We start from the raw sequence: 16,816 nt of genomic DNA on the forward strand, positions 1-16,816 counted from the left end.
CTACCGGCAGGCAAGCCCGGGCTCGAGAGGGTGGAAGAGGCGCCCACGGACACTCACCAAGACCAGACTGGACAGACACGCACTCGAACACGGCACACTGCCCCCCGCGACGAAGAGGGGAGCCACAGGACAGGGGCAAAGCGGCTGGGGCACAGGGGTTCCCCCAGGCACAGGAGGGGCGGGGGCAGTCAGAAATGGGGTGGGTCAAAGGGCAGGTCAAAGCCACACCCAGAGCAGCACAGCCTGAGACCCCCGCCTGCCCCGCCCCCAGCCCCACGCCTTGGTCTGACGCCCACACAGCCACGGGGCACGTCCCCATCCTGAGCCAGGACCGGGGCTCTCACGGCAGCTGAGGGAGGGTCCCTGCGTCCACCCCGTCCACCTGTGCTTCACGGGACAGGGTCCCCTCACCAGGCAGCCCAGGGACAGGCCCACCCTGCCGTGGGTCCTGTGGCAGGATCATTTCCTGCAGACCTACTATGCACTGGGTGCTACAAAGGGGCTCATGGCTGCTCCAGTCAGGGAACAGAAATGCCACCTGTTACCTGGCTGACAGGTGTGCATCCAGGAGAGGCAGGCCCTCTGTCCCAGGGCCTCAGCCCGGGGCCCCCAGGGGAAGCCGCTGGGTCACAGGCAGGGACACACGGACACAAGGGGAGGGAGGGAGGAGCAGGAAGCAGGGGGGCGGGGGGGGTAGCCACAGAACGTGCCGGAGAGCCGGGGGGCTCCAGCGTATCCTCACCTTGAGTCCTGCTTTCAGGGTCAGCCACCTCATCCCCAAAGACAGAGCAGACGTGAAAGGGGCCCGAGAAGGGCAGTGACATGATTAAAGGCACTTGGGGGGCAGAGGCAAGAGTTTCCAGATCGGGGGAGGGAGGGCAGGAGGGGAGAGAGAGAGAGAGAGAGGCTGAGACGGACATTGTCGGGAGTGGAGACGCAGCGGGGCGGCGCGCACAGGAAGCCGCGTCGGGCCACAGGGGCCGCCGGGTGGGCGGGCCGCGCTGAGGGCCAGAGAGGCGCCCACCCGGGCAGAGCCAAGGGCAGCCGCGCCGCCTCCCCGGCCTCAGGGTCCCGGGGCTCACGGCGGGGCGGATGGCAGCCCCGACGGGATCCCACAAAGCACGCGAGGCCCTGCTGCACGCCCCTCCCAGCCCCCCTGACCACAGCCCCGCGTCGGGCCCCCTCACTCCCAGCCTGCCCAGGAAAACAGAGGTCACTGCCTCGGCTGAACCCTCTCTGGTCCAGGTCTGGGGGGCCACCACTGCTGCTCTTCGGGCTGCTTCGGGGCAAAGCCCTGCCGACCTTTCCAACCCCAGGCCCCAGCTGACATCCCCCTTTGGGGACTCGGGGGTGGGGACACATGCCCCCTTCCGATGGATGCCGAGGGTGGGCTCAGCCCAACGCCTCCCCAACTGGGCAGCCAGCCGAGCCGCCTTTGATCCAGGAGGGCACTAATGTGGGCAGGCAGCGTCTCTGGCCCCCGGCCTCGGGGACAGGGCTCCCTCTGCAGGTGGAGACGGGGCGCCGGGGGACCCTGAGCTCAGAGGTACACAGCGATACACGGACAGGCTGGAGGTCACCAACCTGAACGCTGTGAACTGATCTGGATTTTTTTTTCCAGCACTAGGAGAACAGCAGGGTGCTGTCATCCCTCCTCTGCCCCCAGCAGAAGTCATCCCTGGGAGTCCCCATTCGGGGTCCCAGTCTCAAACTCCCCTAAAGCAAACAGAACCGCAGGGGCCTGGACAAACCCAGGGAGGGGGAGACCGGTCCCCACCGAGGGCTTGTGAAGCAGGGCAGGAGGCCCTGCCCCAAAGGAGACCCTGTCCCACTCCTCCAGAAACCTTCCACAAACCAAGACCTGACGGGGGTGACGCGAAGACCCCTCCTCAGAGCTGCCCCTCCTCCCACCGTCCGACCCTGACCTGCAGTGTCGGGGGGACACCCCGTGGGAGTGTCCACCTGGGTCGCCCTCGGCTCAGAACAGCCCAGGCCCTGTGCTGGAGCTGGTAGGACTGCTCCCCCGGAAGCCCCCCGCGTCCGTTCCGAGGGGCTACAGTCACGGGAGGGCAGGAGCTGCCCCTCAGCTGCCGAGCAGGCCCGGGGCCTGGGAGGGGGCGTGGACACAGGAAGCGTGATTTAAGGGCCCACATCACCAGCAGGCAGGGAGGGGTCCACCCTCAGCAGCACAGAGGAGCATGCACAGCCCGGAGGCAGCCCGCGCTCCCCGAGGACACACTGCAGGCGCGGAGGCAGCGGGAGCAGGTGGCACTGACCTTGGAGATGGCTCCGGCTGGGGCTCCTTCCTGCAAACAGAAGCACAAGCCTGTTCGCGGGCAGCCCTCCGGGCTGACCCTGTGCAGAGCCCAGCTGACCCCCCATGCTCCCACAGGCCGGGGGCTGCATGTGAGGGGCAGGAACAGCCCACCCACCCCGAGAGCCCACTGGGGGCCCGAGGAGGCGGGTCCCAGGGGACAGGGAATCCGGAAGGGGTCACGAGAAGTTCTGAGGCTGCGGTTGCTACTGCCCCGTGTTTATGGACACGCGCTTTCATCAGAATCACTGACATTAACAGACTTTCAGAGAGGAAGTGTGGAGGAAGCTCCTCCAAATCGACGCTCAGGACAGCTGAGGTCCTTCACTTAATCACACCCACGAAGACTTTTTCCAGATAAGGTCACGTTCACAGGTTCCAGGGCACGCATGTGTCTTTGTGGGGCAGGTGGGGGCGCACCATTCAACCCACCCCGGCCGCTCCGCCCACTGAGAGCCCTTCCTTGTCGGCAAACAGGCCTGGTCATGGGCACTCTCCCCTCCCCTCTCCTGCAGCCCAGCCTGGCTCCTCCGCACGCCCCTCCCGCGTCAAGCGCTCGAGGAGTCACAGGGTGTGTGACTGGGAGAACCAGCAGGTGCCACCGCGCGTGTCCACCCGACACTCCAGGGACGTGCACGGTTGGACTCTTCTTCCCGCCTCAGGCCAGAGCGCCAGCCTCCCGGCCCCACATGGAGCTCCCCTCTGTGTGCCCACCCAGCACCCGGCCGCCCTCAGGATGGGAGCTGAGACTGGGGTCGGCAAAGGCAGAACACCACCGGCGTCGCCGGGTCCCACGGCAGCCCGACCACCAGCACCCTGCAGCTGCCAGCCCCTTGCCAAGCCCCGAGACGCTGTGCCCCGAGCGCCAGCCCAGGCGCCCCCGCTCACCTGAAGGTGAGTCCAGATTTGCTCTTGAGGTTCCGAAGCAGCTCTAGCTGGTTCAGCGGCGGGATGAGTCTGCGGCAGGAGGACAGGTGAGTGGGCCCCCGCCCGCCACAGCCCCGGGGCCCTCAGCCCAGCGCTCACGAGCAGCCACGTCTCACACGGGGACACGGGCTGTGGCCCGTCACAGGCAGAAAGAGGGGAGTGCACGGCGGCGGCAGACCCCAGGGAGCCCGGGCCTCCACCTCTGGGGCTGGGGCACTGTCTGACTCTGGGCTCACTCGCCCTGGGGACCTCAGCCCTGGGGGTGCGCGGGGCCCAGGCCATCCCTAGAGGGGATCCCCATGTGGGGCCGGTGCTGCAGGGAGGACAGGGGGCTCCCGCCCCTCCGCCTTCCCAATCCCTGAACACCCCCAGGAGAAGCACAGTTGCAAACCCAGCCCCCAACACAGTGGCGCTCCCAGACCCCTCTCTGCAGAGCCACTCTCTCTGCCAAGGCTCAGCGGGGCCGAGGTCACAGGAAAGGACTGTGCTGGGCAGAGCCCACAGGGCTGCAAGCGGGCCTCCTGGACGGCTGGCCTGGCCCCCCTCCGAGCCCCTCTTCCTAGAGGCAGTCACACCTACCAGGACAGCCGCACACCTGGCCCGCCTGCCGGCCCAGCATTCAGTGCTGCGGGCACCGGCCAGGAAGCCGAGAGGTGAAAAGTCCCCCTGGGATGCCAGGGAGGGTTTTGTACACCTGGGACATTCCTGGGGAAGCCAGGTCTCCCACCTCCAGCTGCAGGAGACTCACCCGAGACTCAAGTCCCCACAGTGTCTGGGGACATTTCTGTCCCCAACCCCACCCCACTCCCCACTCCTCGCGGATCCTGGCCACCTTCGGCTCACACACAGCTTCCATGCCATCGGTGACAGACACTGCGTGTCTCCAGGCCCTGGTCTCTTTCCTGACTCAACCCCACCTGCTGTGACAACTCCGCCTGTTCTCTGACACCCCCACCTGCCCTGTGACATGCCCACCTGCTGTGACATCCCCACCTGCCCTGTGACACCCCACCTGCTCTGTGACACCCCACTGTCTGTGACACCCCACCTGCCCTGTGACACCCCACCTGCTCTGTGACACCCCACTGTCTGTGACACTCCACCTACTCTGTGACACCCCACTGTCTGTGACATCCCCACCTGCTTTGTGACACCCCCACCTGCTCTGACACCCCCACCTGCTCTGTGACATCCCCACCTGCTCTGTGACACCCCCACCTGCTCTGTGACATCCCCACATGCTCTGTGACACCCCACTGTCTGTGACATCCCCACCTACTCTGTGACACCTCACTGTCTGTGACAACCCACTCACTCTGTGACACTGCTTCCTGCTCTGTGACACCCCCACCTGCTCTGTGACACCCCACTTTGACATCCCCACCTGCTGTGGGACACCCAAGTGCTATGTGACATCCCCACCTGCTCTGTGACATCCCCACCTGCTCTGTGACACCCCCCACTCAGCCTCAGCCCCCAAACCCAGTCCTGAGCCTCAGTCCTTCTTGACCCTGGGGACCCCTGTCCCTCCTGTGCACCTGTGTCTGAGCCATCCTGGGCACCGTCAGCCGGTCCACAGCACCGCCACCCGCCACACACACAGCCCTGGCTCCAGCCCTCACCCCCTCCTGTCCCCTCCCACGTCCCCCGTGTCTTCCTCTCCCTGGGCCTCCCTGGATGGCCACCCTGCTCGTGTGATGCGTTCTTGTCCTTCCCCTGCTCACACTCCCCGCTGTCTCCAAAACAGGAGGGTCTGTGACCCCCCTGCACCCACGGCCCCGCCCCGCCCCCGCCCCCGCCCCCGCCCACCTGCCAGTCCGGCTTTGCTTTGGTCCCTCCCGACTCCTCCTCTACCCAGCCACGCCCCCTAGCGCCCATCCGAGTGCCCCCTCCACCGGGCTTGCCTCAGTCACTGCCATCTCCAGGGCCAGCAGGGGCAGCCCTGCCCCTCTGTTCCCTCTGCCGCCCCAGCCCGGCCAGGCCTGGATCCTGGGAACACTAGCCCTCTCTCTCCCCTCCCCACTCCCCCTCCAGGCCTCTCCTGTCCTCATAGGTCCAGACCAAGCAGGAGGCCTGCGCGGTCAGGTCGGCTCACAGCGTGGGCGCAGCAGAGCCCCAGGACTGGACACCGGGACAGAGCTGGTCTCCCCACCCCCTTGGCCACCCACCACGGGGCCTGGCACGGAGACCCTGGGCAGCTGGCCCCACTCGGCCGCCGCACACGCAGGTCCAGGGTAGGGGCACGCAGTTGGACGCCATGCCTTGGACACACAGAGGCAGGGGACAGAACACGGATGGGCAGGGCCGCGGACAGAGACGTGCCGGCACCACACACGTGGGGGCCACGCACACACAGCCCCAGTCGTGGAGGACGCGGGTGCAGTGGGCCATGGGTGGGGGGGACACATCGGGGGGCATCCCCGGGAGCGAGCAGCGGCTAGTCTGGGGTCAGACGCCGCCAGAGGACAAGGCCAGCCCCCAGGCCCGGGGTGGGGATGGGGTGCTTCCACAGACGTCAGGGGATGGGGGGCTTCTGGAGAAGATGGACCGCGGGGGCCATCGGGTCTGGGAGGAGCCTGTCAGGCTCTGAAGCAGGGTCCCCCCAACTGCCCGGCAGCCTGGAGCCCCAGGGGTCCAGGGCCAGCAGACGGGGAAGGATGCTGCTCCCAACGCCACCCCCTGCTGAGTGAAGCCCCTGTGGCCGATGGCCAACGGTGAAAGGCAGGCACTGTTGGGGCGGAGATGCCGAGGGGTCAGGACCCTCCCGCCCCCGGAGCCTGGCCCTACACTGCCCAGCACGGCACCCTCTTCCCTCCTGGGAGCGGAGGGGTTAACTTCCTAACACGGTTCCCATGCAGGGCGCCAGGGGAGGATGAGAGACCGCCCCCACCCAGGCTCTGCAGGGCGCAGCACGGTGCCACCGCTCCGAGGGGAAGCACAGGGCCTACAAAGGGACCTGGCCCCGGGCACAGGGGCCCTCGTGGAGCAGTGCAGTGCCCCCGTCTGGGCACGGGGCCCCAGACTGAAAGTGCAGCAGGAAGAGAGCCATCTGGGGCAGACACGGTCAGTGGGGCCACACGGACGGACCGCAGGCCCCCTCCGCCCAGGGCCTCACGTCTCCCTCTCGCTGCAGTGAGAAGACTCGGGGTGGGGGGCGGATGCAGAGAGGGAGACTCCAAGCCCAGAGCTGCCTTCCAGGACCAGGGGCCGCTGGCTGGGGTGCCCCCGAGCTGGGATGGCTGATATCCCATCTCCACCACCTCTGCACTGGGAGAAAGTGGGGCCCGTGGGGCGGGACCCCAGCCACTGAGACAAGGCAGGAAGCAGGACAAGGAACAGAGGACACCTGGACAGACAGATCCAGCACAAGAAAGCAGCTGGTGGGGAGGGGCGGTCGGGAGAGGGAACCAGGGGAGCGAGGAGGGCGCACGTGGCTCCAGGCGGCGGCCACAGGCCGGGCGGGGGCGGGGACTCGGGGTGGCCCCGGAACAGTCCCCAACAGAACAGAATCACACCACACGCTTTCCGCCCATGCAGTCCTACCTGGAGGCCCCGTAGGTTTGAGTTTGCGAGCTTTTTCAAGTGTTTTCACACACACACAAAGGGAAAGGAATGAAAGATTTTAAAAGAACGGGATAAGAAAAAGAAAATGAAAAAAAATAGTCCAGGAAAGTGGGGGAAACAACAGAACAAAGAAAATTAGCACGAGGGTCAGTCCTGCCCCGGCCGGAGGGCTGAGAGCACAGCGCCGTCAGCGTTTCCGGGAAGCGGGGGTGGCGCCAGGCCCCCACCACCCGGAAGCTGAGCGTCCCCGAAAGTGCCAGCGGGGACGGTGCTGGAGGAGGGAGCCGGCAGATCCCGAGAGGGGCAGGTGGCAGGTGGGGACCCGCAGGAGGACCCTGCCCCAGGGACAGGGCTCCGTGGGTGGACACCCCCAGGGGCAGGTAAGGGGACTCCTCGGGCTGAGAGGCCCCAGGGCTCAGCGTCAGCCCTGAGGGGGGAGGGCGGGCTGGCAGGGCAGCGCCCAGCCCGGGGGCACCTGACCTGCATGGACGCTGGCCAGCCCGCACCCTTCTCACCTCAGACCTCGTTCTAAGCCGGAGCCTGGCACAGACAAACCCCGGGGGGCACAAGCCGTGCCTGGAAAGCCGCCTGCTGACCACGCAGTCCCCCAGGGAGGACTCCCCGGCCCCCTCCTCTCCCCCTCAGGGTGCCTGGGGGTGTCTGTGCTTTGCCCTGTCGGGACCTCGCTGTGGGGTCTGGGGTGCTCTCCTTCCTTGAGCAGAGACGCTTGCCCTCGCTGGGGGTCAGAGGGTCAAGGTTATCCTTTTGATTCTAAACACGGGGCCCCCTGGAGGGGCTGCGGTCCCCGGAACCAGCTGGCATTTACCTCCGCAAGCTCTGGGGGGCTGTCGTCACAAGGCTTACACACTATGCACCTGACAGCAAAGACACTAAGCGGGGGGCGGAATGAAGGTGAAAAATAAAAGCCGCAAACTATAAAACAGAGAACAAAATTAATAGAATAATCACGCACGATTCCTTTTTGAAAAGTACATATATTTGAAAGAAAAAGAAACAAAAAATAATCAAAATGATGAACGACAACTGAAAAATGGAGTTTAGGAACAAAGGGGGCTGCACACAGGCAGTGCTGGGAGGTGCGGGAGGTACCTGTACATGGGGACGGTCACCGTGCGCTCATAGTACTGCCACGTGGAGTGCAGGTCCGTGCGTGACAGGTTGGTGGCGTAGAACCTCCAGGCGGACTGCGGGGAGGACAGGACGTCAGCTGGGCTCTAAGGGGTCCCACCGGCTTCTCCCAGGGCCTCGTCCCTGCGCAGCCCCGTGCGCGGGGCTCTGGACTGCGGCCCCGTGCTGCTCCCACCCCCTCAGGCCTCGGTAGCCTCTGCAGAATGGAGACGCGGCGGGGCGTGGGGCGCAGGTCAAGCACCCGGCGAGCCTGCAGCGAGCTTCGGTTCTTTCCTTCCATCTGCACTACCTGACGCTTGGAAGCCGTCACCCGGCATCGTGGTCACCTTCCTTCCCTCCCCGGGGGACGGGGTGGAGGGCAGAGCCAGGAACAGCCCTCAGCCTCCCCACCTTGAGACTGAGCCCCTGCCAGGCGCGGGCCTGCCCCGTACACCAACCCCGACCCGGCCTGGGCTTCCGCTCCTCGCTCTTTTTGTTAACTGGGGTAAAATACACATTGAATAAAATTCACCACTTTAAAGTGTGCAATTAACTGGCGTTAAGCCCATTCCCGATGCTGTGCAACCATCCCCTCCAGCCAACCCCACATTTTTACCACCTCAAAAACAAGCGCCCCCAACCCACCAGCGTGACTCCCGCCCCCTCCTGCCCCCGGCCTGCCACCCCCAATCTGCATCAGTCCCTGTGGGTTTCCCTACTCCAGTCACTTTGTGGCGATGGAATCGTAGCGCGTGGCCTTCTGTGTCTGGCCTCCTTCATTTAGCACATTCTCAAGGCCCATCCCCACCGGAGCCTGCGTCCGAGCCTCCTTCTTTTTAAGGCTGAACAATATTCAGGCATATGGATGGACCACATCTGTGTACCCTTTCACCCACCGAGGGACATCTGAGCTGTCTCCACCTTTCAGCTCCTGTGAACCGTGCTGCTACAAACACCTGTGTGAAGCTTTTTGGCTGAACACCTGTTTTCAATTCTGTTGGGCGTATACCTAGGAGTGGGATTCCTGGGTCATGTGACATGTTTAACTTTTTGAGGAACCACCAAACTTTCCTGCAGTGGCTGCACCATTTCACATCCCCCCAGCAATGTACGAGGATTCTGATGTCACCACATCCTCAACACTTTTTCTTTTAATTTTAGCCATGCTGGTGGATGTGAAGTGCTTTTGATTTGCATTTCCTTCATGAAGAATGATGTTGAACATCTTTTAATGTTCTTATTAGCCATCTATGTATCTTCTTTGGGGCGATGTCTACTTAAATCCTCTGCCCATTTCTTAATTGGGTTGTGTGTCTGTTTGTTGTTGAGCTGTATGAGTCCTTCATATATTTTGGATACCAGACCTGTATCAGATATATGATTTGCAAACATTTTCTCCCATTCTGTGGGTTATCTTTTCACTCTCTAAAGAGACGCTATGAATAGTGTCCTTTAACGCACGGAAGTTTTTAATTTTGCTAAAGTCTTATTTATTTTTGCTTTTATTGCTTGTGCTTTTGGTGTCGTATCTAAGAAACCAAAGTCATAGAGATTGACATCCATAATTTCATCTAAAAATTTTAGTTTTAGCTCTTATATTTAGGCTTTTAATCCATTTGGAGTTAATTTGGTATTGGTGTGAGGTAAGGGTCAAACTTCACTCCTTTAAAAATGGGTATCCAGTATCCCAGAACCACCGTCAAAGAGACTGTCCTTTCCTCATTGGATAGATGTGGCACCCAACTATCGAGACTTGTTTTGGCCCAACCCATGGTCTATCCTGGGGAACGTTCCACATGCACTTGAGAAGGATGTGTTCTCTGTGGTTGGTGACACATGTCTAATGACAGACGTCTGCAGGTCTAGCTGGGTCGTGGTTTGTTCAAGTCCTCTGTCTCCTTAGGATCTTTTGTCTGGTTTTTCTACCCCCTTTTTTTTTTCTTTTGTATTTAGTTTTGGCTCCATTGGGTCTTCATTGCTGCCTGCGGGCTTTCTCTAGTTGCAGCGAGCAGGAGCTACTCTTCATTGTGGTGCGTGGGCTTCTCATTGTGGTGGCTTCTCTTTGTTGTGGAGCATGGGCTCTAGGCGCATGGGCTTCAGTAGTTGTGGCACGCAGGCTCAGTAGTTGTGGCTCGCGGGCTCTAGAGCACAGGCTCAGTAGTTGTGACGCACGGGCTTAGCTGCTCCATGGCATGTGGGATCTTCCCAGACCAGGGCTCAAATCTGTGTCCCCTGCCTTGGCAGGTGAATTCTTAACCACTGTGCCATTTTGAAAGTGGGGTATTGAATTCTCCAGGTATTACTGTAGAAATGTCTATTTCATCCTTTAATTCTGTCAGTTTTTGCTTCATATATTTTTAGGGCTCTGTTGTTAGTATATAAATGTTTATGATTGTTAATCATCTTTATAAATTGACTCTTATCAATACATAACAGCCTTCTTTGTTTTGTCTGATACAAGTGTGGCCAACCCAGCTCCAGGTCACTGTTTGCATGGAATATCTTTTTCCATTCTTTCACTTTCAGTGTATTGTCGTCTTTGGATCTAGTACAGTTGGATAGATTTTTAATCCATTCCTCCAACCTCTACCTTTTAATTGGGGAGTTTAATCCATTTACATTTAAAGTAATTACTTATTAGGAAGGACTTGCTTCTGCTGTTTTTTTGTTTCTCAATTCCTCCGTTATTGCCTTCTGTAGAGTTTCATTTTTTTCTAGTTATTATTGAGTCCCTTCTCTTTTCCTTTTCTGGTATTTTTTAGTTGTTTTCTTAAGGGCTACCCTGGGATTATGATTAATCCCATCTTAAATTTGTAACAATCTAGTTTGCATTAACACCAACTCAGCTTCCCTAGTGAACAGAGACTCTGCTCTTGTGCAGTCCGCCCCCTTTATGCTGTAACTGTTACAAATTACACTCTCTACATTGTGCGCCCAGAAATACAGGTTTATGATTATTGCTTTATGCCTTTGTCTTTTAACTCATATAAGGGAAAAAATGAGTTACAAATCAAAAATATAATACTACTCGCTTTCACATTCACTTGTGTAGTTAACTTTACCAGTGTCTGTGTGGCTTGGGTTAATGTCCAGGGTCCTTTCACTTCCGTCTGAAGAGCCCTCTCCAGCATTTCTTGTAGGGCAGGTCTGTTAGCTACAAACTCCCTCAGCTTTTGTCTTTATGGGAATGCTGTGATTTCTCTTTTGAAGCATAATTTTGCCAGACCAGAATTCTGGGTCGACAGTTTTTTCTTTGCAGACTTTAAACACGTCATCCCGCTGCCTTCTGGCCCCCATGGTTTCTGATGAGAAATCGGCAGTTACCCTCACTGAGGACCCTTGGGCACCAAGAGTCCTTTCTCTGCTGCTGCTTCCAAGACTCCCTCTGTCTGTGGGCTTCAACAGTTTGATCATGAGCCCTGGTGTGAATCTCTTTGACTTTATACTACTTGGATGTACAGATTCTCAACTTTCATCAAATCTGGGAAGTTTTCAGCCTTATGTTTTCAGGTGTTCTTTTTGCCCAACGCCTCTTCTCTTTCTGGGGCTCCCATGATGCAAATGGTACATTAGATGGTATCCCACAGGCCTTGTGGGCTCCGCTCATTTTTCTTCACTTGTTCTCTTTCTGCTCCTCAGAAAGGGTAACTTCAACTCACCTGTCTTCAAGTCTGCCGATTCTTCCCTCTGCCTGCTCAGATCTGCTGCTGAACCCTCTAGTGCATTTTTCATTTCAGTTATTGTACTCTTCAGCTCCAGAATTTCTATCTGTTTCCTTTTTATTATTTCTGTCTCTATGGACATTCTCTATTTGGTGAGACATCATTCTTCTGATTTCCTTTAGTTCATTTCCATGGATTCCTTTAGTCCTTTGTGCATATTTAAACAGCTAATTGAAAGTCTTTGTCTAGTAAATCAAACATCAGGGCTTCTTCAGGGACAGTTTCTGTTACTTTTACTTTTCTTTTTTCCCTGTGACTGGATCACACTTTCTTGTTTCTTTGCATGCCTCACAATTTTTTGTTGAAAACTAGACATTTTGAGTATTGTAATGTGGTACCTCTGGAAGTCAGATTCCTCCCCATCCCCAGAGTTTGTTGCTGCTGTTTGTTGTTGATTGTAGTCGTTTGTTAAGTGACTTTTCTAAGCTATTCCATAAACGCTGTATTCTTTGTGTGTGTGGTCACTGAAGTCTCTGTTCCCTTAGCTCAGTGGTCAGATGGTGACTTGACAGATGTTCCCTTAAACCCAAAGAACCAAAGAGGAAACAAATGCTCTCAGCCTCTGCAGACCGGCCCTGTGTTGGGGCACTCCTCCAACACCTGAGAAGGTCACTTACAGCTCTGCCTTAACCATCATTTCCTGCTTGCACGGAGTCTAAAGATCAGCCTGAAGTGAGCAATTAGTGCCTTCTCCAGTCACTTCTGAGCCTGCGTCCAGCACTGGGCATGTGTGTGCCTCCTAGATCCCCCAGTGTATGGGGGTCCTTCCCAAGCCCTAATTCTTCCATGTCTCCTTCCCAAACCTCTGAGCTTCTCGGAGAGGAGGGGCAGAGGGTAGGTGCTGCGTGTTCAGGCAACGCTCCTTCCCTGTGCTACTCAGACCTCTGAACCACACGTAGTGCTGTGACTTTATTGTCAGTATGGGTGGGACTGGGGGGCATCTTTGTTCCTCTTCACACTCTTTTGCATTTAAAAGAAGTAGCCATTTGAAGTTCTTATGGTGAAAGACACATGCATACATACATACATACATAAAAGTAGGCTGCACCCAGGGCAAGACCACATCTTTAAAAATGAAATGCACTTGAGGGGCCAGGGCAGTGTCCAGCCAGCAGTAAAGGCCAGTCAACTCCAAAGGTCCACTGGGTCCCCTGGGCTTTGGGAGGGGCTGCAGGAACGCTGGGCCCATCGGGCAGCCTGTGCTCAGGCCCACACTCTCAGGATGGCTCATGAAGCACTACTGGAGGCCGAGTGGCCACTGTGACCCCCAGTGACAGAGTGGGCATTGTGAGCTGGGGCAGCACAGACATCGCTCTGGCACCTACCTGCGTGGGGAATCTCTGAACCCTGATTCCACAAGTGCAGGATGTGTGTCAGTGCTGTGAAGGGACACCTCGGGGGCACCTGTGACAGCCTGGCCCAGGACCCAGGGCCCACAGAACGCTGGCCAGCACCCTAGCTGCCAGACAGCTGCGGGCATCTAAGCTGGTTCTCAGCACAGACTCGAATTCCCCAACAGGGAGACAGACGCCTAGCAGGGCTCCGCTCCAACACCGTGGGCCCAGGCCAGGGGTTCTGCCGGTCTACATGGCACTCCATGTGGGGGCCACCTGGACTCACCTGGATCAGGCCTGCTGCAGGGTTCCGCCTCTTCTCAAAGTGCTTCTGACGATGCTGCTCTTGAACTTTCAGGGCAAAGCCAGACCCCAAAATGCCCTGCAAGTCACTGGGGTCAGACGATGCCCCAGGGACCACAGCCCCACACTGAGTTCCTCAGGGTCAGACCACGTCCGGGGGACCGCACCCCCACCCCACCCTTGCCTGCACACTTCTGGCTCCACCTTCCTGCCTCCTCAGCCCCCAGTGCCAGGAGACAGGCTGGGGGGAAAGACTTGGATTTGGGGTCAAGGGAACTTCAGGCTTACAGGAGCCTGGCAGGGCCCACTCTGAACACATCTGGGCCCAGAGGTTAATCCTCCTCCCCAATTTGTCCACACTGGAGTGAGTGGAGGGGTGTGGTCCGGGGTCACAGAGAAGGGCCACCGGGAGAGCAGCATCGCCAGCCCCCCCACCACAGCTGCGGGTAGAGGGTTAACAGGGCCCTTGCCTCTTGTGAAGGAGACCTGACAGAGCTGTGTCACCGTACAGCACCGCTCCTGGTCACAAGGACCCGACTGGCCAATCCCACAAGGCTGGGAGGCGCTGACAGTGACCCACAGACACGGGTCAGAAGGTACAGCCTGGGGCGGCAGGTTGTGGAGGCTGCCACATCCACTCCTGGGGGCTGTGGACCTGCTGGGAGCCTGCCCCTGCCCCGCATGGCCCCGAGGGCAGCTGTGGTCACCAGGGGAGCCCAAACCCCGTCCCCAGCAAAGGCAGGAAGGGGCGGGACTCACAGCAGGAAGAGCAAAGAAGGAGACGCCGATGAGGGTGAAAGTTGCCGCCAGGAGCCTCCCATTCCAGGTCTGGGGGTACTTGTCCCCGTAGCCGATGGTCGTCAGGGTGATCTGCGGACAGCAGGCCCCATCGCTCAGCCAGGCCGGACAGTGGCCGCCTGGAGGCCCGGGACCTGAGCCAGACCCTCCTCCTGAGGCCTCAGGGCAGCTGGACAGACCCCCCCGCCGTGCCGCCCTCCCAGGGCCGGAGAGGCCAGGGTCACTGCTGGCTGCCCCTCCCCCCTCAACAATCACGTCCACACTCCAAACCTCTGCTTCGTCCCTGTGTGCCGGGAGTGGGGGTCAGGCTCTGCTCTCATTTCACACCCAGCCAGGAGCCAGGAGGCTAGGAGAGAGCCAGGGGCCTGAGAGGTGACAGTGCCGAGGGACCTTCCAGGGACGCGGAGAGGGTCGTGTGGGCCCTTCGGAGGGTGGCTTGTAAGCTGAGGCCAGGAGAGCGGGAGGGGCCGGGGGCGGGGCTGGAGGAGGCGACAGGAGGGGCCGGACTGGAGAAGGAAAAGGCCCCCTCCCCAGGGTGTGGCAGGCAGGGACGCAGGCGCTTGTGTTTAGAATTGCTCTGCGGTGGGGAGCCGGCAAGGAGGAAGTGGGGCCCAGACGGGCCTTCCCAGGAGCCCAAATGGAGGGGGCCATTTTCAGGTAGCTCCCACAACACCTGCCAAAGTGGAGGCTCAGGCCTGGTGTGCAGGACCGCCAAGGCCACACACAGAGGCAGGTACGGAGGCTCAGGACAGACCACGTGGCCAGCTGGGCTGGGAGGTGGGCCCAGGCGGGCCCCGAGAGGGGAGGTCTTAGCCAAACAGAGGGAGGGCCCGAGGTGCGAGCAGGAGAGGGGACTGGGGGCGTGGGCGGCCCCGGCCAGGCGGCGGACAGGAGCAGAGCTTCCTCATCGGGGGACCCGGACAGCAGGGTCAACTGGCCCCCGCGCCAGAGGCACGGACATCTCCCACCATCCACCCACCGTCCACCCTGGGAATCCATCCCCCCGACTCTGGGGTCATGCAGAGAGTCCACCCGAAGCCCACTGTGCAGTCTGAGAAAAGTCTGCAAAACGGGGCTGAATAATCACGGCTTCGCCAGCAGGGACTTCTGTGCCGGTCCCCTGCGAAATCACAGCCAAGGCATTCGGGCCTGCATAGAAGGTTCTGGGAAGGCGCCAGCGAGCTGGGCGCAGGTGACAGGGAGCTGGGTGGAGTGAGCCGGCTTCTCACCAGAAACCTCCCGGTGGTCGGGCTCCTCTAGTCGGCTGCTTTCAACGAAACTAAACACATCTTAAAGACGTAAAATACTTAAAATCACGCCCCACCCCCCACCAAAACTCGGCAGCGCGACAGGAAAGGCTGTGAAAGGACACAAGCCGAGGGTGAGGGCAGCGAACCGGGCAAGACGGAGGCCGATGCGGGCCTGACTCAGGGCCAGGAGGTGGGGAGAAACCCAAGGGCTCTCAGGGCTCAAGGAAAGGCCCCAGGCCTGGCGCTGATGTAGGCACAGGGCGCGCAGGGCAGGACGGCGAGTCTGTGCCAGGGCGCCCGCACCCGCCCCAGGACCGCAGACCCATGTCCTCCCCACCACCGGCGAACACCGGAGCAGCAAGAGGGGAGACACTTCCCCTCCTGCCCACCCACCAGCAGCCGGGCCTGTACCCCCCATGCCTGGCCCTACTCTTGGGGACCCCAGAGCTGGTCAGAAAGCCTCCAACGGGCAAAGACTTCCTAAAAATTCCACTATCCCCGGACAGAGAGAAGAAAGTGTATCCATAAAACAAAGAATCTTGAAAACGAGACCAAAATCATACAGAGTCAGGTGGAAGACACCTCCCAGGATGTAGGCAAAGAGATGAGGAATCTAGATAGGACACATTCCACGGTCCAGCGGTCTCACCAGCGGCCTCGGAGCCCCGGGAAGAAGGGAAGGAGGAAGCTGTAGACTTTGAAGCCGCAAAGGGCACCAGCCTCCTGGAAGGAAGCGCCCCCCCAAGGGCCCACGTTCCAGAAGAATGTCAGGGAGGGAGGGGCCCGGCCGCCAGCGGGAGCGTGGAATTGGGGCACCTTCAGACACGCGTCTCACAAACTTCTTCCCTCAGAAGACTGTGACCTCCAAACCAAAGGCAGACTGGGGGTGGTGCTGGGGGACTCGGCACCTGGGGGCCCAGCATTCGGGGGGCCCAGCCCTCAGGGGTCAGCATTCACGGCCAGCGTTCGGGGGGCTGGCTTGAGCGCGCTGCAGTGGGGGACTCCCCCGGCGCCAGTGAGGCCCCTCCGAGGACCCCCAGGCCCACAGAGCAGAAGAAAGGGGGGCTCGGGCAGGACGCTTTCCAAGAATGACAGGGCCGGGGAGGGAGCTCATCGCACCCTATCACAGAACAAAGCGAGCCTTTGAAGTCTAAAGTTCACAGGGGAGGGAAATCCCTGGCTGTTCAATGGTTACAACTCAGCGTTCTCACTGCCGAGGGCCTGGGTTCAATCCCTGGTTGGGGGACTAAGACCCCGAAAGCCGCGAGGCACGGCCTAAAATAAAATAAAAATAAAGCTCACAGAGGAAATCCCGGCGTAGGTGGGGAATATGCAGAAAGGTTCCCCCGTCTTCGGGGGGGGGGGGGCGCCAAAAGGGGGGGATGGGAGCGGGGGCACAGTTTCACTGTAACACTCAGGCACTACTTGGCGTGTTTAAGATTTTGATTCAATGCTGAAAGATGGGGAGGCCCCCCC

General features: G+C 59.7%; 1 protein-coding gene across 10 annotated transcripts in view; it reads right to left on the reverse strand.

The window, feature by feature from the left end:
- Positions 1-16,816, reverse strand: part of KCNQ2 (potassium voltage-gated channel subfamily Q member 2) — a gene marked incomplete at both ends in the record, with an annotated part of 47,768 nt that overhangs the window by 12,607 nt on the left and 18,345 nt on the right. For 4 of the 10 annotated variants that reach the window (XM_079719443.1, XM_079719448.1, XM_079719442.1 and 1 more), the window contains 6 exons: positions 2,277-2,306; positions 3,203-3,271; positions 6,785-6,814; positions 7,916-8,010; positions 13,276-13,371; positions 14,052-14,162. In XM_079719443.1, the coding sequence (XP_079575569.1) occupies positions 2,277-2,306; positions 3,203-3,271; positions 6,785-6,814; positions 7,916-8,010; positions 13,276-13,371; positions 14,052-14,162 (431 nt within the window). Of the gene's footprint in view, positions 1-2,272; positions 2,307-3,202; positions 3,272-6,784; positions 6,815-7,915; positions 8,011-13,275; positions 13,372-14,051; positions 14,163-16,816 lie in introns of all 10 variants that reach the window. The other 6 variants (XM_079719450.1, XM_079719449.1, XM_079719444.1 and 3 more) reach the window with 3 other exon arrangements.

This window comes from Hyperoodon ampullatus (genome assembly GCF_949752795.1).
Source record: "Hyperoodon ampullatus genome assembly, chromosome: 14".
In the NCBI taxonomy this organism is placed as follows: Eukaryota; Metazoa; Chordata; class Mammalia; order Artiodactyla; family Ziphiidae; genus Hyperoodon; species Hyperoodon ampullatus.